This window comes from Elaeis guineensis, chromosome 4 (genome assembly GCF_000442705.2).
Source record: "Elaeis guineensis isolate ETL-2024a chromosome 4, EG11, whole genome shotgun sequence".
NCBI classification, from domain to species: Eukaryota; Viridiplantae; Streptophyta; class Magnoliopsida; order Arecales; family Arecaceae; genus Elaeis; species Elaeis guineensis.
In genome coordinates, this window is record NC_025996.2 from 55,587,058 (window position 1) to 55,611,116 (window position 24,059).

At 40.2% G+C, this 24,059-nt stretch overlaps 1 protein-coding gene across 1 annotated transcript; it reads left to right on the top strand.

Moving 5' to 3' along the window:
- Positions 1-1,014: 1,014 nt before the first annotated feature.
- On the top strand, positions 1,015-3,019 carry LOC105048962 (polyphenol oxidase, chloroplastic). The gene has a single exon (XM_010928464.4). The coding sequence runs from the start codon at positions 1,027-1,029 to the stop codon at positions 2,803-2,805; it is 1,779 nt and encodes a 592-aa protein (XP_010926766.2). The 5' UTR covers positions 1,015-1,026; the 3' UTR covers positions 2,806-3,019.
- The last annotated feature ends 21,040 nt before the right edge of the window (positions 3,020-24,059 follow it).

Below are 24,059 nucleotides of genomic sequence, written 5' to 3' on the forward strand. Positions count from 1 at the left end.
ATAGCTGTCTTATTTGACCTATAGCTAGCTGCTTCTAGTTAGCTAATTAGATGAGATTATATGGGGTTTTTTTGTCAATCTTTCCAAATATAATGATCAAAATAGAGGTCGGAGAGAGTATAGCTCGTCATATGTACTGTTGAAGATAAGAATCAACATTTGATGTCTTGGTTGGAGCGCGACGTGGGGGTTGGAACTTAAAATCTAGATCAATATTTGATGCTTAAAGATCGTTTTAATGATGAGAGTGACGGCTAATATGTAGATTGACAACATGATATGTATGGAGATTGAGTCGGCCGTCTATGCTGGAGTCAGCGGACCAATTGCGAATGGATAGCTCAGAAATGAAAATGCTAATAATGAAATCAGAAACTTATACATAGATCGATGATCCATGAATGGGATAATGGCCGATGTATGGGTCGGTCATGGTTGGATGCTAACCATATCTTCGCGTCGGGACCATATTTCCACCCATAAGATACGACAGGGAGAAAAAAACTTTTTTTTTATTTTTTTGTCTCTTTTTTATAAATACAGACCTCTGCAAGCTCACGTGCTCCTTTTCGCACATCTTTGGTCAAAACTACGTTTTCGAGCCAGCGCTAAAATCTTACGAAACACAAAAAAAAAACAAAAAAGGTGCTAACACGTGGCTTAAAGAATCACCCAACTACAAATCTATCGCAGGCTTCTCCTTGTCCATGCACGTGCTAGAAAATGAAATTACCAAGTAATTATGGCAACCCTCCCCGAATCAAATTGATCTACGTCCCTCTCCACCCCCACTAGCTCCTTTCATGCTCCTTCCACGGACAAAGGCTTTTTGAACAAATGTATCTTTCAGAAAACAACTTTCTCTCACGATTTTTTAGTGCATTTTTAGTGAACAAAAACTACTTTTAGAACACTGAACTTACGGAACTCGAACGAATCAAAGTCTAACACGTGCCTCAGTTCCACGCTATAAATCGACCACATACTTCCCTTCGTTATTGCAAGTGTTAGAACTAGAAATTCCCAATGGCAAGCCTCCCTCAACCAAATTTATCTACCTCCTCCCTCTCCACCTGCCCTAGCTCCTTTGCATGCCCCTTCTATCGACAGAGGCGTCGGGTCCCTCTTTCCTCCAAGAAATCTCACGTCCATCCCAGAATCTCATGCAAAGCAACAAGGAATGAACATGAGAAGCCCATGCCCACCACGGAGGCCATAGGATCTTCAGGCAAGCTCGACCGCCGTGATATGCTCATCGGCCTTGGTGGGCTCTATGGAGCTGCCACCGGACTTGGAGTCAACCGCAAGGCCCTCGGACTCCCCATTGAAGCCCCTGACGTCTCCAAATGTGGCCCCGCTGACCTCCCGTCCGGCGCAACACCTACTGACTGCTGCCCACCATCCACCTCCAAAATCATCGACTTCAAGCTCCCGCCACGCTCCGACCCCCTTCGCATCCGCTCTGCTGCCCACTTAGTTGACTCAGAGTACTTGGCAAAGTATGCCAAGGCCGTGGAGCTCATGAAGGCCTTGCCGGCCGACGACCCACGTAACTTCACCCAACAGGCTAACGTCCACTGCGCCTACTGTGATGGCTCCTACGACCAGATCGGCTTCCCTGACATCGAGCTCCAGGTCCACAATTCCTGGATCTTTTTCCCCTGGCACCGGTTCTACCTCTACTTCCATGAGAAAATACTCGGCAAGCTCATTGGCGACGAGACCTTCGCGCTTCCCTTCTGGAATTGGGATGCACCCGCTGGCATGCAAATGCCTTCCATCTATACCGACCCTTCTTCGTCGCTGTATAACAAGCTTCGTGACGCCAAGCACCAGCCACCGTACCTCATCGACCTCGACTTCAATGGGCAGGACCCATCCTTCACCTACGACCAGCAAATCGACTACAACTTAAAGATAATGTATCGCCAAGTGATCACTAATGGGAAGACAGCACAACTGTTCATGGGATCCCCCTACCGCGCTGGGGACCAGCCAAATCCTGGCGCAGGCTCGCTCGAGAACGTGCCGCACGGCACCGTCCATGTATGGACTGGTGATAGGAACCAGCCAAATGGAGAGGACATGGGCACGCTTTACTCAGCTGCTCGTGATTCCATCTTCTATGCCCACCACTCCAACGTCGATCGCATGTGGAATGTGTGGAAGATGCTCGGTGGAAAGCACAAGGACTTCGAAGACAAGGACTGGCTAAATTCCTCCTTTCTCTTCTACGACGAGAACGCCGACCTAGTTCGAGTCAAAGTTAAAAATTGTCTGGATACTCAGGGGCTCCGCTACACCTACCAAGATGTCGAGATCCCTTGGCTGAAAACTCGACCCACTCCCAAGGGTACTGCGGCAGCGAAGAAGGGGGCAAGATCACTACGAGCGGTCACAGAGGCGACGTTCCCGGTGACCTTGGACTCGTCAGTGAGTGCGACGGTGAGGCGGCCCAAGGTGTCGAGGAGCAGGAAGGAGAAAGAGGACGAGGAGGAGGTCCTGGTGGTCGAGGGGATCGAGTTCGACCGCGACATGTTCATCAAGTTCGCCGTGTACATTAACACGCCGGAGGAGGACGGGGTTGACCCCGGGTCAACTGAGTTTGCCGGGAGCTTCGTCAACGTGCCTCACAAAAACAGTCACAGCAAGAAGGAGAAGAAGGTGAGGACGGCGCTGCGGCTGGGGATAACGGACTTGCTGGAGGACCTTGGGGCCGAGGCAGACGATAGTGTGCTCGTCACGCTGGTTCCGAGGAAGGGAAAGGTGAAGGTGGGTGGTCTCCGGCTTGAGTTCTTGAAATGAAGATACCAGTCAACAAGTTGATAGGCTTTGGCTGCTGCTGTATGACTATTAGTAAATAAAAGCGGTAACCAAGATTCCGGTTCAAAGGATTAGAGTTATACTTGGATAATGCTGGTGGTGTTTGGGTGGTCGAGATTTCTGTTGTCAACGTCTCGACGAAGAAAGAAAAATAATGTTTTGATACTTATTTATTTATTTATTTATTTTGATAGAATCGTGATAGTTCTGCTTTGGAGGTCCTCTCGATCTTTATAAATAGTTTTTGAATATTTTATAAAAAATATATATATAAAGAGAGAGAGGATATCTATTTTCTCTCAATTTTAAACTAATAAGAAGATATTCATTTCAAAAATTGACATGATTAATTGTAATATATACCATCAGAGATGCCCACCAATTAAAAATCACATATTATGGTTTCTAATCTAAAATTATGTAAACACAAAACTGAATGATTAAAAAAATATAGATCATGTTTTGCTATAATCTAAAAAGTAAAATCTATTGACTTTTAATTTATATATTTTAACATGGATAGAAAATAATCATGAAAGTTGATTTTTAATTTAAATACTTCATCATGTATTATAATATATAAGTATGATATGAACCACCTGATGCCTAGGATGGAGGTTATAAAAATACCTATCTTTCAATTTTTAGAATTTCTTTCAGTGGCATAAATCCTTATCAAAAGCGTGGATCTTCAATTTTAATGCCTTATTTATTTTGGAGTCTCTCTCTCTCTCTCTCTCTCCTCTCTCTCTCTCTCTATATATATATATATATATATTGGATAATGCTACTGGTGTTTGGGTGGTCAAGAATTCTATTGTCAATGTCCCAATAAAGAAGAATTTTTTTTTTTGATAGCATGGCTTTTTATTTATTTATTTTGTTAGAATTCTGATAGTCATGCTTTGCTTTGGAGTCTTCTAGATCTTGATAAATAGCTTTTGACTTTTCTATAAATTATATATATATATATATATATATATATATATATATATATATATATATATATATATATATATATATAGAGAGAGAGAGAGAGAGAGAGAGAGAGAGAGAGAGAGAGAGAATCTACTTCTCTTAATTTTAAATTAATATGAGGATATTTATTCCAAAGATTGACATAATTGATTGTAATCTATACCATCAGAGATACCTACAAATTAAAAATCATAAATTATGATTTCTAATTTAATATTATATAAACACAAAACTAAATGATTAAAATAATATAGATCATGTTTCACAATAATATAAACATTAAAAACTATTGACTTTTAATTTATATATTTCAACATGGATAGAAAGTAATCACGAAGTTGATTTTTAATTTAAATGCTTTATCACATATTATAATACATAAGTATAACATGAAACACCTGATGCATAGGATGGAGGTTATAAAAATGTCTATCTTTCAATTTTTATAATTTCCTTCAATGGCATAGATCCGCATCAATAGCACGGATCTTTAATTTTAATGTCATATTTATTTTTGAATCAAGTCCCTCTCTCCACCACTATATATATATATATATATATATATATAATATATATATATATATATTATTATATATATATATATATATATATATATATATATTGTTGTGATCCAAGTGGTGTGCCCAAGGCCCAAGGGACCAAGACTAAGGCCAAGGTCCATCATTCATGAGGGCTTCATGGAGGCTCTAGGGATAGTTGGGCCCTAGGTTGAAAGGATGTGGGCCTTTCGGGTTCTTGAGGTCTAGGTTATGTGGGCCTCAAGGGACCAACTCTTTATGGGCCAGGTCTGGACCCAGGATAGGTAAGATTAGGTCGAGTCATAGGTGTATATGGACTTGGGTTAACCTAATCTCCCATAGAGTTGGTCAAGGGAGTTTTAGTTTTGGGTCACTTGACCCTGTGTTTATATATACACGTACTGTATAGGTTTGATTAAGCCAAGAATACGAAAACCCTTTCTCCCAAGTCTCTCTCTCTCTTTCCCTCTCTCTTCAGCTATTCTCTACACCCCAGGAGCAAGAAACCCTAGGGTTTATTGCCGTCAGGTCCATAGAAGGCAGGAAAAGCAGGGGAGGCGCTAGGGTTTTGAGCCCCTCCCCCTTTGTGCCGCCAACCATATTGCCTCTTCCTCTCTTACAGCCACCCAAATATCAGGTCCAAGATTTGAAATCTCTTGCTACGAGGTTGGTACAAGTTTTCTCAGATCTGAAGTTGATCTGAGGTCGTTTGAGGTCGGTGAGATCTCCATCAACAGACTACAGGAAAGGCTGCAGCAGGACAGATCTGTAAGGTTTGGTTCTATCTACCTTCTTTCCTATCTAGATACTCTGATTTGAGATTTATGAATTGAAAGACCTCGGTCCAGGCCTGATCTGGTTGGGTACCAAATCTTGGATTTTTTAGAGGTGATCTTAGAGGCGTTCTTCATCTGAAATGAAAGGTTGACGAAGAAGACAGCAACCAGGTTGATTTCGTCAAGGGCCTTCGATCGAGTCCAGAAGTCTCCAGATTTGTTCGTTGCTTGTTCTGCTGCACCCAAGGTCCGTGGAGGAGCCAGGATCGTGCTCCAATAGTTGGTATCAGAGCCACGTTGGTGAGGAAGCGGTTCCAAGCATGAGAAGTTAAAGATCCTAAGTGCTGAAAATTTTCAGCAAGGTACCATCAAGGTATATTTTACACTTCTTGATTTTATATTACTTATTTGGCTTGGATCCAGTCATGGGCAGCAATATGAAGGTCGATTTCGAGAAGTTTGATGGCAAAAAAAATTTTTTCATGTGAAAAATCCGGGTGGAGGATCTTCTGGTGCAAGCAGATCTGGATCAGGCTTTGGATGAGAAGCCTGAAGGAATGACAGATAGACAGTGGGCATCGTTGGAGAAGAAAGCATGCTCGGTGATCAGAGGATGTTTGGCGGATGCGGCGTTGTATTCGGTGCTGGAAGAAAAGACCCCGAAGGGCCTTTGGTCGAAGTTGCACACCATATATATGAGGAAGAATATGTGCAACAAGCTAATGCTGAAGAAGAGGTTGTACAGTCTTCAGATGCAGGAGGGATCTGATGTGATTGGCCACATTCAGAGGTTCGACCAGTTGTGCATGGAGTTGATGAATATCAGGGTGAAGCTGGATGAGGAGGACAAGTCCTGTTGCTTTTATGTTCGCTGCAAGGATCATATGACTCTTTGGTGACTACATTGCTCTACGGCAAGGAGACTTTGGAATATGAGGACATGGTCTCGGTGTTGAGATCTAATGAGCAAAGGAAAAAGTTGACCAGAGATCGGGCTCCCTAGGAGGGTTTGGCAGTAGGGGAGAGGACAGGTAGAGGCAGAGGCAGAAGCAAGTCCAGGGGGCAGTCCAAGTCTAGGAAGGGAAAGAAAGAGATGAAATGCTTCAAGTGCAACGAGTTCGGACACTTCAAGCGAGAATGTCCACTATGGAAGAGCAAGAAGGGAGAAAGAAGTAGCTCAGAATCAGTGAGTGCAGTTGCTGGGCAGCAGGTGGAGGATGATCTACTTGTGGTATCAGATGGTCACAGGCATTACACAGAGGAGTGGACACTAGACTCTGTGTGCTCACATCACTACACACCACACAGGTCTTGGTTTGCGACATACACCAAGACAGATGAGGGATCAGTGACTCTAGGCGACAATCATCCTTGCAAGATGGCTGGGATAGGGACAATCAGGGTGAGGATGTTTGATGGGATTGTGAGGACATTGACAAATGTAAAGCACGTCTCGGAGCTGGAAAAGAATCTGGTGTCATTAGGCTACTTGGAGTGCAGTGGATACAGCTTCAGCAGTAGGGCTAGAAGCGGAGTATTAAACATCTCCAATGGAGCTATGGTGGTGATGAGAGGCAGGAGGTTGGACAATAATCTCTATCACATGGAGGGATCTGTGGTGACTGGAGAGTCTGATGCAGCAGCTACAGCACAGGACCAGCAGGGGGCTTATAGGATGTGGCACTACCGCCTAGGCCACATAGGTGACAAGGGCTGAGGGAGTTGAGCAGGAGAGGACTCATCTCTGATCTGGAGGATGGTGCTACAGGAGAGATCTGTGAGCATTGCCAGATGGAAAAGCAGAGGAGAGTTCAGTTCAACATCAGTACAACCCGCAGTGCAGCCCTCTGGAGTTAGTACACACGGATGTGTGGGGACCAGCCCCAGTTTCAGCTAGGAATGGGGCCAGATACTTCATGACCCTGATTGATGATTTCTCAAGGAAACTCTGGATTTACTTCATGAGAGAGAAGTCTGAGATCTTCACCAAGTTCAAGATCTGGAGAGCTGAGGTGGAGAAGGAGCAGGAGAGGAGCGTGAAGTATCTGAGGTCAGACAATGGCGGAGAGTACACCAGCAGAGAGTTCCAGGATTATTGTGAGGAGTGTGGGATCAGGAGACACTTCTCAGTTAAGGAGACCCACAGCAAAATGGAGTGGCTGAGAGGATGAACAGAATACTTCTGGAAAAGGCACGATGCATGAGACTGCAGGCAAGGCTTCCAAAGGCGTTCTGGGTTGACACAGTTGATGCAGCGGGTTACTTGGTTAATCGGTCACCTCACACCAGGTTGGATGGCAGGCTTCCAGAGGAGGTGTGGTCTGGGAGGACAGTTGGGCTGGGCCATCTACGAGTATTTGGGTGCACGGCTTATGTACACATTGGAGCTGGTGAGCGGAGCAAGCTAGACGCCAGATCACGTAAGATGGTATTTCTAGGCTATCTGCGAGGAGTTAAGGGATACAGGCTGTGGGATCCCTTGGAAAAGAAGGTCATCATTAGTCGGAATGTGACTTTTGATGAGGAGTCAGTCCTACGGAGGCGAGCAGGCATGGAGGAGCAGCAGGAGGTCCAGCAGGGCACTGCTGGACAGCTTACCTCTTTGATTTTGCCTCTTGCAGGTACTACTGGAGGATATGACATTCAGGTGGAGCACCTACCTAAGGTGTCTCCACAGGTGGAGAGGACTCGGACAAATGATCAAGGCGAAGAGGTCCAGCAGGAGCGAGCTGGATCGAGGACTGATATCGGTGTTGCCCTACACAAGCCCAAGAGGACCATCAGGCAACCGGACCGATATGGCTTCGAGGAGACGCTATCATATACCCTGGTGATAGCGAATGGAGACCCATATACGTATCAGAAGGTTATTGAGAGCCAGGACAGAGAGTGGTGGGTCCAGGCGATGTCCGAGGAGATGCAGTCTCTCCACCAGAACCAGACGTGGCGATTGGTGCAGTTGCCACAGGGGAAGAGGCCCATTGGCTGCAAATGGGTCTACAGTCGCAAGGAAGGACCTTCAGAGCAGGGAGGTATCAGATTCAAGGTGAGGTTAGTGGCCAAGGGATACTCCCAGAAGGAAGGCATTGACTTCAGTGAGGTCTTCTCTCCCGTCGTCAGACATACTTCCATCAGAGTGTTGCTGAGCATTGTAGCAGCTCAGGATTTAGAGCTAGAGCAGATGGATGTCAAGATGGCGTTCCTCCATGGGCATTTGGAGGAGAGGATTTACATAGAGCAGCCACCCGATTTCAGGGATCCAGGATCAGAGGAAAATGTTTGTTTGTTGCAGAAGTCGCTGTACGGGCTGAAGCAGTCACGAGGCAATGGTACAAGCGGTTCGACTCCTATGTGCGCAGCATTGGACTTTTCAGGTGCGAGTTTGATCCCTGTGTTTATGTTCAGTCTCTTGAGGATGGTTCTAGGGTGTTCCTACTCTTGTATGTGGATGACATACTTATAGCATGCAAGAGTAGGAAGGTTCTGCAGGATCTGAAGGCATCCTTATCTTGGGAGTTTGAGATGAAGGATTTGGGCCCTGCAAGAAAGATCCTAGACATGGAGATTTTCAGAGACCGAGCCCGGAGGGTGCTGCATCTATCTCAGGGGGGCTACATACAGAAGGTCTTAGAGAGGTTCGGGATGAAGGGAGTAAAGCGGTGGAGCTGCCACTTGCCGGTCACTTCAGACTCTCGAAGATCATGGCACCACAGACTGAGTTGGAGGCTCAGGAGATGGAGACGGTTCCTTATGCTTCAGGAGTTGGGAGCTTGATGTATGCGATGGTCTGTTGTAGGTCAGACATCGCTCATGCAGTGAGTCAGGTTAGCAGGTTCATGGCGCAGCCTGGCAAGGAGCACTGGAGAGCTCTGAAGTGGATATTCAGATACCTGACGGGTTCAGTTGGAGTTGCATCTGCTACGAACAGTGAGGAGGTGCAGTGGGATACTCTGACATGTCCAGGGGGCTCAGGGGCTGATTGAGTTATGTAGATGCAGACTTCGATGGAGATGTGGATACCCGGAGGTCTACGACAGGCTTCATCTTTAGCCTGTATGGAGGTCCTATTTCTTGAGATCGAGTCTGCAGCCTATCACGGCCCTATCCACTACAGAGGGGAGTACATCGGGCTGACAGAAGCAGCTAAGGAGGCAATTTGGCTGAAGGTTTGTTGACGGAGATGGGCTTACTCAGGAGGCCATTAGAGTGCACTGTGACAGCAGAGTGCACTTCTATTAGTATAGAACTCAGTCTATCATGCAAGGACAAAGCACATCGACATTCGATATCATCGGATCAGGGAGCTTGTGGAGGATGGCAAGGTGGAGCTGGTAAAGGTACACACCAAGAAGAACCCAGTGATGCACTTACGAAGGTACTTCCATGGGACAGCTTTCAGAGATGTGTTGAGCTGATTCGGCTGATGGACAGAGTGGAGCTGATTGAGGCCTTGGGACACCAAGGTGGAGATTGTTGTGATCCAGGTGGTGTGCCCAAGGCCAGGGGACCAAGGCTAAGGCCAAGGTCCATCATTCATGAGGCTTCATGGAGGCTCTAGGGCTAGTTGGGCCCTAAGTTGAAAGGCTGTGGGCCTTTCGGTTCTTGAGGTCTAGGTTATGTGGGCCTCAAGGGACCAACTCTTTATGGGCCAGGTCTGGCCCAGGATAGGTGAGATTAGGTCGAGTCATGGTGTACATGGGCTTGGGTTAACCTAATCTCCCATAGAGTTGGTCAAGGGAGTTTGTTTGGGTCACTTGACCCTGTATTTATATATACATGCACTGTATAGGTTTGATTAAGTCAAGGAATACGAAAACTCTTTCTCCCAAGTCTCTCTCTCTTCTTCCTCTCTCTTCAGCTATTCTCCATGCCCAGGAGCAAGAAACCCTAGGTTTCTTGCCGCCAGGTCCATAGAAGGCAGGAAAAGCAGGGGAGGCGCTAGGGTTTTGAGCCCCTCCCCCTTGTGCCACCAACCATATTGCCTCCCCTCTCTTGCAGCCACCCAAACATCAGGTCCAGGACTTGAAATCTTTGCTACGAGGTTGGTACAATTTTTTTTTATATCTGGAGTTGATTTGAGGTCGTTTGTGGCACGGATGAGATCTCCATCAACAGATCTACAGGAAAGGCTGCAGCAGGACATATCGCAAGGTTGGTTCTATCTACCTTCTTCCTATCTAGAATGCCTGATTGAGATCTACAAATTAAAAGACCTCGGTCCAGGCCTGATCTAGTTGGGTACCAGATCTTAATTTTTTAGAGGTGATCTTAGAGGCTTCTTCATCTAGAACGAAAGGCTGACGAAGAAGACAGCAACCAGGCTGATTTAGTCAAGGGCCTTCGATCGAGTCTAGAAGTCTCCAGATTTTTCGTTGTGGTTTGCTGCATCCAAGGTCTGTGGGAGGAGCCAAGATCGTGCTCCAAATATATATATATATATATATATTTGTATATGTGGTGGAAATTGAGGGAATTCTTATCTGATATGATCATATGACATCACTCCACCAATCAAAATTTTTTTAGAATTAATTAGAATTTTTTGATTGATCGAATGATGTGGCACTGTATGGCACAGCAGGGTCTATTTAAACCCTGTCTGCACCTAGGGTTTACAATCTGCTCAATACCTAGGAAAAATGAGATTTCCTCTACTTCTCTATATCCCCTCTGCTCCTCTCTCTCCCCTCTTCATGTCCAAGAAGTTGGACATCCATTTGGTTCTTGTCCAAGAGTGGTGGCTCTCTGAACAGAAGGCAGTAGGAATTTGTCGAGAAGCTGCTGCTCCAGCTTCAAAAGATCTTTTGAAGATCTTTCAGATCAGATTCAGATCTAGTTTTTGAAGCAAAGATTTACAAGAAGAAGACAATCTAGATCCTATTGAGTAGATACCAGTAGAGGCCAGATGACTGCATGGCTATTTTGAACCTCGGGCATTGCTGCGTTCATCTACAGGGTAATCAGATTACCTTTGAGGTATTTCATGTTTCCTCATACTTTTAGATTTATTTTAGAATTAATATCAGATAATAAAATTAGATCTAAAGATTTAGATCTAAAATAAATGTAGGATAATTTTTTTTTAAAATTATTTCACTTCAGATTTGATGAAATCTGGAAGATCCTACAAGGAAAAAGATGTTTTTCTTTCAACTGGTATCAGAGCCAGGTTGATGGCTCAGTTTCAGATCTAATTTAGATCTGATTTTAATTTTAATTTATCTGATATTAAAGATTTCAGATGTCACATCAGATGTGATAAGATCTGAAATCAAAATATTTAAAATTAAATCTGAGAAGATCTAACATGCATGAGATGCATGACTAGACTAGGAATAGTTTGATCTATAATAGTCTTGTAAGTTTATATTTTAATAAGATTAAAATATAATTTAGATCTAATTTATTCTCTATTTTTGATGATATAAATTTATATTCAGATTAAAAATAAAAATAAAAATTTGGATAATACATAAGATTGATCTGTTGCATGTCTAGACTAGTTGTAGATTTGTTCTAGTAAATATCAGAATAAATTTTATGTTGAATAGTTAAATTTAAAATTTTATTTTTTAGATATTACATGTGATGTATCAAATCTGAAAGTATGCTAATTAGATCAGATTTTAATACATGAGATGTATGCAAAGCATGTATTAGTTAGATCTTAAATTGTATATGTGATATATAAATTTAGATCTAACTAGTTTTATAGTTAAATTTATATTTCTGATTAAGGTGTTCCTTATGGCCATCTGGTCATAAGAATAAAGTAAGATTTAAAGGCCCTCTCCTCCCATTCAATGGTATTTTTTAACGTGTAGGGGTGCTGCGCATTCATCCTTAATCAGAAATCAAAACTTACTTTTCGCAAAATTTCAGATCCTAAAATCCTAGATTTATTTTATATATTTATTTATGAACCCAAGATTTAATTAATGAATTAAGCTTATGAAATTAAATTAGATCTAAAATTAAGAATTTCAGATCTAAATCATTTTCATAAAATTGGGTTCGGACTTGGGTAGCTTAATTAGGTCTAGCGATTGAACAAACCGAATCAAAAATTGGTTAGGTGGATCATGAAAGCTAATAATTGACCAGCCTAATAGGATTAAGTTAGGTCAAGATCGAATCACATTCATATGTGACTCGATCAAGTTAAGATCTAATTTGACTCAGTGGTTAGAGCCTGGATTGTAGGCTAACCCAATTAGTTCTGGTTTGATAATTTGGTGTCTAAAATAAGTTGGGCAGATGCGATCGATTGATTTTTAATTAGGAGCTACTCGACTTGAATACGTTCTTATCGAGTTAATGGCATATCCTTCCACCGATCTCACTTACCTGACCATATGTGTCGATCCAGTTCTGATTTGAGGTGGCTAACAATTCGAGCTAACCCATGCCACTAAGTTAGTCATAATTGTTATGACTATGTCAAGCCAAGTTTAATGAGATCTAAATCAAATCTCCCTAAAAAATATTAAGTCTAAAGTCTTCTACCATTGTGGATGTGCGGACCCTTCCCGGGATTGATTGTTCTCGGCTGGATACAGTGGCTCAGTTGCATAGGAAAGATGCAACCATGTCCATTAGGCATTGGATGCTACGAATTAGAGGATGGATTGGGCTCAATATTTTAGATACGGTGAGGGACCCAATCAGGAATCTAGTTCGTACAAATGGTGGGTTTGACTTAACTAAGGATTGGAGCAATATTCTGGACACGGTGAGCTTCATGAATTAGAGATCAAGTTTTGGGTGCACCATGATTAGAGAATCATTGGACAAGAGTTGTCCACTTATCGGTTGACCCATTACCAATAACTGTTAGGTGAGGTGATGAGCCAGTCGGTGAGACCGCACCACCCACTAGAAATCACTAATCATGGAGATTTTCACATCTCTACCTAGGGAGTATAGGGATTAAGAAAATAGTGGGAGCCTAATTTGTTTGAAAATAAAATCCTAAATAAATTGGTTAAGTCTGATTATAAAATCTAACTAGAAACTTTTGACTCTCTACAGAAAATATGTCTACATCCAACCCCCTGACCAAAATACTAGACACCCACAGATTGATTGGACCCAATTTCAAGACTGGTTAAGAAACTATAGAATTATTCTGGGTTCCAAAAAATTGACCCATGTCTTGGACCAGGATCCACCTGCCATGCCAGCACGTCCGACTGCTGAACAGAGAGCATCTCTGAAAAAGTAGACGAATGATGATAACAAAGTAAGGTACTACATGTTGGGTGCAATATCTGATGACTTGCAGCACCAACATGAGAATATTATGACTATCCGTCAAATGTTGGCTCACCTACAAGAGTTGTTTAGTGAACAAAGTTGCGCAGCCAAGTATCAAGTCTGTCAAAGACTTTTTAAGGCTAAAATACTGATGGGTAGTCAGTCCAAGATCATTATTTGACAATGATCAAAGATTTTGAGGAGCTTGAGAAGCTCGGTGTCATCTTAGACAAGAAATTTCAGACTGATGTGATCCTTCAATCCTTGTCTGATGCATATGGTCAGTTCATCATGAACTTCCATATGCATAAGATACAGTGTACCTTGGCCGAGTTAATGAACATGCTAGTTACGGCTGAGCTTTCTATGAAGGGTTCAAAAGGCTCAGTTCTTACTGTAAAGCGAACTTCTTCCAAGAGAAAGTATTTTGGAAAGAAAAAGAAGTCTGTGAAGAAGTAGAAGGTGGATGGAAGAAGAAGAAGACAGAACTGAAGAAGAAAGCTGTTGAAAAGAAAAATATTTCCACTTCCAATCAGACGGTCATTGGAAGCAGAACTGTCCTCAGTACCTGGCCACCCTGAAGAACAAGAAGGATGGTCCTTCTGGAGGTATGCTCATTTTAGAATCTAATCTTACGATTTTTTTGCATCTAGTTGGGTGCTTGACTCTGGTTCTAGTGCTTATTTGTGCACTTCTATGCAGGATCTTGAGGAGAGCAGAAGGCTGAGGGATAGGGAGATGATCCTATGTGTCAGAAATGAAGTAAGAGTTGCTGTTGTGGTCGTGAAAATCTACCCTTTGCGATTACTGTTAGGATTAGATTTAGTTCTTAGAGACTATTATTATGTGCCTGCAGCAAGCAGGAATTTAATTTTTATTTCATGTTTAGCACAAGAAGGCTATGTGATTAGCTTTCATAAGGATCATTGTAATATATTTTATGAAAATAATAAAGTTGCAAATAGTTTTCTTATTAATGATCTCTATCAGCTACATATTGATGTATCTGTATTTCATATCAAGCAAAATGTGAATGCCATAGGAATTAAAAGGCCTAGAGATAGTCTAAATGATAGGTATCTGTGGCACCTAAGACTAGGTCATATAGCGGAAGACAGGGTTAACAAATTGGAGAAATTCAGACTATTGAGTTTGTTGACTTTCGAGTCATATCCAGTTTGTAAATCATGCCTTCAAGGCAAAATAATCAAGCTCTCTTTTGTGGGACATGAGAAAAGGGCCACAGACCTACTTGCCTTAGTACATATGGATGTGTGCGGCCCATTTGATGTGCCGGCTAGAGGCAACTATGTCTACTTCATTACCTTCACTGATGATATGTCTAGGTACGGGTATGTATTTCTAATAAAACACAAGTCTGAAGCCTTTGAAAAGTTCAAAGAATTCAGACATGAGGTAGAAAAACAAACAAGAAAGCCCATTAAGGTTCTTCGATCAGATTGAGAAGGCGAATACCTTAGTCGGGAGTTTCTAGACTATCTTAAGGATAATGGCATAGTCTCTCAATGGACTCCACTGGAACGTCACAACTCAATGGGGTTTCAGAATAGAAAAATTGGATCCTATTAGATATGGTCCGTTCCATGATGAGCTTCACGGACCTCCCTGAGTTTCTTTGGAGACATTGTCTCATAACAGCAATATATGTATTGAATAAGGTTCTATCTAAAACCGTTCTTATCACACCATATGAGATATGGCGTGGTAAGAAGCCAAGTCTGAATCATCTCAGAATTTGGGGATGTCTGGCTCATGTCAAGAGACAGCAGGCGGACAAGTTAGAGTTCAGGTCTTTTAGAGCTCGATTCATAGAATATCTTAAAGAGTCATTAGGATACTATTTCTATATTCTGAAAGACCACAATATGATTGTGAGTCGAAATACTATTTTTCTTGAAAAATAGTTTATTCAAGATGGTGGTATCGGAAGAATAATTAAGCTCAAGAAGAATGTCTCCCAAGAGCAACAAGCTAAAGAATCTGAGGAACCAAATCAATCAGAACTAGTCCTAACAAACCTTTCCACCTCGTAGATCAACTAGGGTTTTCCATCCTCCTGAAAGGTACTTAGGTACTATACAAGAGGATATAAAGAAAATATTTCTCATAAAAAATGAGGCTCATGGTGATGATCCCAAGACCTATGACGAGGCGATATCAGATATCGACTTTGAGAAATGGTTAGAGGTAATGAGATCAGAAATTGACTCGATGCACTCAAACCAAATCTGGACCTTGATAGATTCACCTGAAGGTATTGTACCTATTGGGTGTAAATGGATATTCAAGAGAAAGATAGGTGCAGATGGGAATATAGAGACATTCAAGGCTAGGCTCGTAGCGAAAGGTTATAGTCAGTGCGAAGGTATTGACTATCAGGATACCTTCTCACCCGTAGCCATGCTAAAATTCATCCGCATATTGCTTGCTGTTGCAGCCTATTTCGATTATAAATATGGCAGATGGACATGAAAATGACGTTCTTAAATGGACATCTTGAGAAAAATATCTATATGGAACACCATTTGGTTTCACATCCAGTGATGATGATCACAAGATTTGCAAGTTGCAAAGATCATTTATGGACTTAAGCAAGCATCTCGGAGCGAGAATACTCGTTTCAATAATATGATCAAAATATTTGGTTTCATCAAGAACGAGGAGGAACCATGTGTGTTTAAAAAGGTCAGTGGGAGCGCAGTTGTCTTCCTCGTATTGTACGTAGATGACATCCTCCTAATTGGGAATGACATTCCCATGTTGACCTCAATCAAAGTATGGTTGTCTAAGGAGTTCTCTATGAAAGATCTAGGAGAGGCATCCTTTATACTGGGTATTAAGGTCCATAGAGATAGACCAAATAGGATGCTGGGACTTTCACAGAAGATGTACATAGAGGAGGTGCTAAAAAGGTTTAGCATGAAAAATTCCAAAAGAGTTTAGTACCTTTTAGACATGGCATTCATCTCTCCAAGAAGATGTGCCCTAGCACACCTGAGGAGATTGAATGCATGAGCAAAATCCCTTATGCTTCGGCAATAGGGAGCCTCATGTATGCCATGCTATGTACACGACCTGATATAGCCCATGCTGTAAGTGTCACAAGTAGATATCAGTCGAATCCAAGCGAAGAGCATGGACTTCTGTGAAATGTATCCTTAAGTACATGAGAAGGACTAAGGATATGTTTCTAGTCTTTGAGAATGGAGAACTCCAGATTCAGAGATATACAGACTCAGACTTTATGTCTGATATAGATGATCGAAAGTCGACATCTGAGAATCTGTTCATTTGCAATGGTGGTGTAGTTAGCTGGAAGAGTTTCAAGCAGATGGTGATTGCAGATTCCACCATGGAGGCAGAGTATATTGCTGCATCGAAAGCTGCGAAGGAGGCATTCTGGTACAAGAAGTTTGTCACGGAGCTTGAAGTGATGTCATCAGATGCCATCCCTCTTTATTGCGACAATAATGGTGCCATAGCCCTAGTTAAGGAGCCAAGGTCTCACCAGAAGTTCAAGCATATCGAGCAGCGATTTCATCTGATCCATGATTACCTCGAAAAAGGTTATGTCGAGGTTAAGAGAGTCGACTCCACAAACAATATGATAGACCTGCTGACAAAGCCATTAGGCCAGCAAAAGATCGAAGCCACCTTGAGAAGATGGGACTTAGATATGTAGTCAATTGGCATTTGATCAAGTGGGAGTTTGTTAGATGTGTGCCCTAGATGCCAGATTGGCTGACACATTCCTGTACAAATCTAAGGGCAAATTTATAATTTTGACTATAAATCAATAAATGGGTTATTCTTCTATCATATTGTATACATTGTGTCTGTGATACATCCTTTGAGTTAGTAGGAATATCAATTCATATTTTTAAGAGTTAAAATTTAAGGTATGAATTTACATAACTAACTCATAAACAGCTCCTGACCATAGGATCATCACGAGGATGGTGATCGATCTGAAAGGTTGGTGTACGATTGCTTCCTTAGGATAGATGTGTCTTGAGTCTACAGTGCGGAGATACCGAAGTGAGAGTATAAATATTCATTGAGAATGAGAGTACTGAGTGTGACCATATCAAGCAGTCATAAGGAAGTCTACCTTCTCGTCGATGACTAGCTCGATGCTGCAGTTGTGTGTCTAGTTCTTTGATCTGAGGTGCATTGACAGTTCACCTTGAGTGTGTTATAGTTTGACTATACCATAACTCGAACTCCTAACCATTCGAAACCCTGAGGTGTATGTTGGCTGTAGCATATTCATTGTAGGAACCAGATTGCACCAAGATGGGATCTATCAACCTCGGTAATGAGAGGAGTAGTCCTATGATGATCGAAAGATCGAGTCTTTAAGCCCATGACCATGGCAGAGTGAAACAATAAAAAAGAGTTTTCCATTGGGGCTTCACATCGACTCAGATTGATCGATTGATTCATATGACTGATGTTGGGTTTGACGAGTTCACCTTAATCCTAATTCATTAGGACTCATGATAGAGGAACTCAATCACACAGGTAGCTGCACTGAGAGATTCGTCTTCATTTCTAATGGGTTGACACTATATACTGCTAGGTGTCACTGGTGGATTTTGAGAGCAATTAGAATGATCTTGATGATCGATCATTCTAATTGTCTGAATCAGAAGAGTTCTGGTCTATCGAAAGGAGTTTCGATGATGTCGATGATGAGATCACGACATGTCTCATTACCATATGAAAATGAACCTAATTGGATCACACAAACAAGAGTTAGGTCTGGATGTCATAAATTGAGCTAGCCCAGTTTGATTGATTGGATTAGATCCAATTAGGTTCAAGAAAATCGTGCTAGCACACGATTGAGCCTAACTTTCTCCTCGTGTAATCTTTTTCATCTCGATGAGCCAAATGTGATTTGACTCACCCAGAGAACCTTGAGAAGATTTCTCTCAGTCTGACTAGAGCCAGTCCAGCTTAGAAAAGTTTATCTTAATTCATGAGATGAATTAAGATAACACCTGCCAATTGCTGTCACCTGCCATTTTTGTTTTAGGACATCGGTCAAACATTGACTTATGGATCTTAAACTGAAGGCCACTTGGCAAGAGATTATTGGAGAGTTTTTATGAAGTTCCACCTACTAAATTAGGCCTCAAAGTAGGTGCCAAGATTAGATTGGGCGTTCACCCCAAGTGGATAAGGATAGAGTCCCATGAGATGAGGACTCTGATCCCTTGATCGACTTGGACTGTGGGGCGCCAATCTCATTGTGCTTATCCAGTGTTGGCACCAACAGTGGTGGAAATTGAGGAAATTCTTATCTGATATGATTAGATGATATCACTCCACAATCATAATTTTTTAAAATTAATTGAATTTTTTGATTGGTCGAATGATGTGGCACTGCATGCACAGTAGGGTCTATTTAAACCCTGTCTGTGCTTAGGGTTTAGAATCTACTCAATATCTAGTAAAAATGAGATTTCCCTCTAGTTCTCCATATCCCCTCTACTCCTCTCTCTCCCTCTTCATGTCTAAGAAGTTGGACGTCCATCTGGTGCTTGTCCAAAGCGTGTGGCTCTCTGAACAGAAGGCTATAGGGATTTGTCGAGAAGCTGCTGCTCTAGCTTCAGAAGATCTTTTGAAATCTTCCAGATTAGATCCAGATCTAATTTTTGGAGAAGAGATTTACAAGGAGAAGACAATCCAGATCCTACTCAAGTAGATATCGGTAGAGGCCAGGCGACTGTGTGGCTATTTTTGAACCTTGGGCATTGCTGCGATCATCTATAGGGTAATCAGATTACCCTTGAGGTATTTTATGTTTCTTCATACTTTTAGATTTATTTTAGAATTAATATTAGATAATAAAATTAGATCTAGAGATTTAGATCTAAATAAATGTAGGATAAATTTTTTTAAAATTATTCATCCCAGATTTGATGAAATCTGAAAGATCCTACAAGGAAAAAGATGATTTTTCCTTCAATGATATGGTCGTCATTGAAACTGTATTGATTAACAACAATCAAACAATCATGAATATTCCTTTCAACTGAATAAAATAGTGCAATGAACTAAATATTATATAGTTTTTATAAGTTTGGACAAGTAGTTTTATGCATACATTTCAAAACTTTTTGAAATCTAAAGCAACAGAAGATATATAGATCAATCACATTAACCTAACATGTATTAGATCTGATCTAAAATCTACCAAGCAAGGATCGATGACATAACAAATATGCAAATAAAAATTGAAATCTATAATTTCATAGATCATATCTATGCAGAAAATTATATTTATAATGTAACTGAGTTCAAAACTCAGTACCTGAGTGTGAATTGATCTTCACCATAGCTGATGACCATGGACTTATCAGTTGCTTCTAGCCATACAGACGTCCGACCTCCATAGGTATCCACATGAGGCTTCTGATCCGATCAGAGGTTCAACAAACTCCCTAGGGTGCTGGCTCCCTTATAGAGTTTCCTCATGATAGTTGATCAAGCTCCTTCTTCATATCACTCAAACTCTTTCAGGAGGTGAATAAGGATGTTTAGGATGAGATGAGGTGGAGGAAGAAGGTCAAAGGGAGAATCTCTTATATCTTTTTCTCAAGATGGCCAAGTAAGTTAAGATGTGTAGGGATCCCTCTGTTGCTTTTCTTTGACATCAATCAAAATTGATCAGATCAGACAATAGAACTAATTAAATAATCACCATCTAAATACTTAGCTTAAATATCAAATTGGTCGATTAGAATCGATCAGTTAACCTATTGAAACGGGCTCGAACCACTGAGCCAAATTCGATCTTGATTCAATCAACTCACATCAAAATATGAATCTATGTGACTAACTACAACTAAACTTGACTTTGAGCCCCTTTGATCTAATCCTAATCAATCATCGATTAGGTTCAATCAACTACTCAAGATCGATAATGGGTTCTAGCCTGATTTAATCAATTAGATCCTAATTATAGTTTAATCACTAGACTAATTTATTCAACCCATACCCACATGCAACAATATAATTTTAGATCTAAAAATAATTTTTAGATTATATTTTATTATATACAATTAGTGACTTATGATCTTAAAACTGTTTCAGATCTAAACCTAATATCATATATCATGTATATATAGTTTTAGATTTAAATTAAATATACATCACATATATATTAAATTTTAGATCTAAAATTAAATTTATATATATCAAATATATATAAAATTAAATCTAAAATAATAATTAAAATATTTTAAAAATATTTTTTAAAAATTGATTCACATCAAACTAGGATAACCTTTATAATATAGAGGAGAAATCCTATATTAGGATAACTTTGTATCAGTTTGATGTAAATTTTTAATCATTCTAATTTTAGATTTAAATTTAAAATTAAACATATCATATATGCTAATTTTTAAATCTAAAAATTAATTTAATTATTTTAAAAATAATTTTTAAAATCTATCAATCTGGTGCTAGGACAACCTTTACAATATTGGGGATAAACCCTATACCAGGATAACCTTATATCAACACAAAATTAATTTTAAATCATTAAAACTTTCAGATCTAATAGAAAAATTAGATCATATGTGTTTTCAAAAAATTAGTGGCTCTGATCCCACTGTTAGAAAACTGGATAGACAGTATATGTATATTTTAAAACTCTTTTGAACGTAGTAAAAAATAAATGGGTTAAACCCTTTAACTCCACATGCATTAGATTAAATCTAATCCTATCCAAGTCTAGAAGAAAAATAAACATATAATCAAAAATTTAAAAGTAAGTATGAGATCGCATCTCATTACCTTAGTGCGGGTAGATATTCATCGCTATCGATGACCACAGACTCGTAGATGCTCACCCACACACATATCCGACCTTTACGGATATCCATCGAGATCAATCTCGAACTGATTTCTTTATAGTAGATTCTTCTTCTCTAAGTAGAATCTTAGCCTTAGAACTTAGATCAACTCTTTGATCTATATTGTGGGACAACTCCTTGATCTACAGCCTTCTTCTTCTTCTTCTCATTTTTCGCTCTTGATGAAAAATCACCTCAGACTTTTGACATATGGAAAGTGGGATGCCAAACCCTTAGGCATGAAAGAGAAGAGAAGAAAGAGGGGAGGCATGGAGAAGGGAAAGAGAGACCTTTTGTTTCACAAAATTCTATCACTTAGAAACCCTAGAGATATTCTCTTTATATAGGTACTATCCTGACTCAAAAAAAGAATCTAATTATCTTAAAAAGGTACATGCTTATCTCATAAGAATACACTACTTTTTTAATCTAATTTTTTTTAATAAAATTAAATATAATTGGCAAATAATCATCCTTTTTGGTAGGTACAAGGGGCGCCTCATCTCTATAGGGCAGGTAGTTTGGAGCGCCAACACTTGGCACCCCTTAGGGGTTTCTTGCCATATGAGAGGGGGTGTGGCCCCTCTCTCTCTCCTCCATGCCAATCCACAAGAAGGAGATGGGCCTCTCTTACCATATCCAGGGTGTTGGCATCCCTTGGTCTTGCTAAAAAGAGAAGCAGGCACCTCCCATCTTTCCATCTATTCCACATGCACTCTTAGAGATAATTAGGAGATAATGTTAAAATAATTTATACCAACTCATTGATGTAATCCAATTCTCTTGGGCTCACAATTAAGAGCCCAATTAAATCCAAATAGATTTAGATTAGGTTTAAGGCTATGGACTTGATCAAATCAAAGTCCCAAGAAGAATTATATTTAATGATGTGCTAGCATGATTCTCATAAACCTACTAGAATTTTAATAAACCCTAATCCAATTGAAACTTCATAAGCTCAATTAAAAAATTTGATATTAAATCCCTTAATGTATGACCCATAAGTTTCATTCTATCTGATAGAGAGATATATTATGATCTCCATCACAACATCATCGAAATTTTTTTGATAGATTGAAATATTTTTAATTCTATCCTTTGAGGATCAACAATCATCAAGATGATATCCGATGAGTTTCACAATCCACCAGTGATACCTAACAGTATGTAGTGGCAATCCAGTAGAATGAAAGTATAAATCTCTAAGTGCAGTTATCGTATAATTCAATCCTTCTATCATGAGTCCCGACTTGACGGAGGTCATGGAGAACTCATCAGACCCCATCGTCAGTTATATGCTAGATTGACTCGATTCGAGTTCATTGTGAATCTCGTGGAAACTCTTTTTCAGTATTCACACTTGCTTTGGCTAAAGACTTTCTAAATTTAGACTCGCAAGTCGCATAAGACTTTTTCTTTTCTACAAGGTCGATAGATTCCATCTAGGTGCATCCTACTCCAAACAGCAAACTTAAACCTATTGAAGCCAACATACACAGTAAGGATCCAAATGGCTAGGGACCAAGGGAATGTGCAGTCAAACTCAGTAGCCTTACTGCGAATAGCCAATGACACCACAGGTCAAAAAATTACTCACATAACTGCAACATCGAGAAAAAAACTGACGAGTGAGTAGACATCGATGTGGATCTCGTGTTGGTCATGCTCAATATAAATTATTCTCTAACGACCATCCGCATCCTCATCTCAATATCCCTACACTACAGACCTGAGACTCATCTTGTTGAAAATTATGTCCTAAAACTAATCATCTAAATTGTAGATGATTGTGCTTTATATATGAATATGAATTATAAAATAATAAATATTATCTAATAAGATTCATCATAAGAAATACATCTTTCTAAATAGAACTCATATGTTATGATGAAGTCCTTAGAACTATTATCAAAATAATAAAGGAGGATTTATCATATGATTTTAAATTCTGCTCGCGACCAAATGATACAATTGTTACAAAGATAATAATTGTATCGAGTGTAGGTCATTATATGCCATATTGGTTGGTTGTCCTCTTAATCAAGGCATGTGGTGACACAGATATGGCATATGGATGATTTGTAGGAGTATATTTCATCAAGTGTGATCATTTTCGGAGTACTCTGTTGTCAAAGATTGCTCTGATGGGATATGGGTATACGCGTCTCTCTGATCTGAGACTGTCTTGATGACTTGCAAGTAACTCACTGTGCTTTGGTGTCGGACTATCAAATTTTTAATTTGATGATGAAAAATTTTTGAGTACAGTCAAGTACCTGTGAAGTCTAAGTGTGAGTCAGGATAGGATTGACCGCTCCAAGTAAAATTGAAGATGATGCATCACTGTGTTTTAATTTAGTAAAATTTTGGCCAAAGTATCCTAGTGAGGAGTCACAAAATTTTTAAGGTTAAGACACAATATGGACCACTCTTTCTGGGTTGACAGTTTAACCCTTACTCATCCTTGAGCATCAAGTATCAAAGGGATGAATTATATGATAACTATATCCACATGAGTTTTAGAGTGTTGCTGGCCATACATTCGGCCTATCCGAATATCAAAAATTATTGCTAGATGGTATTATCGATTAGTATAAAAATATTTTTGTACTGTCGGTTTCGGTTGAACATATGGGGTCACACATATAGAAGTATTTATCTGATCAAATGGTGATCGATGATTATGAATCGTTGAAGGATTTAGTTATCAATTTGATTGATGATCAATCCTATACAAAGATTGAAAAAAATTATTTACTAGTGGTTGGTAAATTAAAAAATAATTAATTATAATA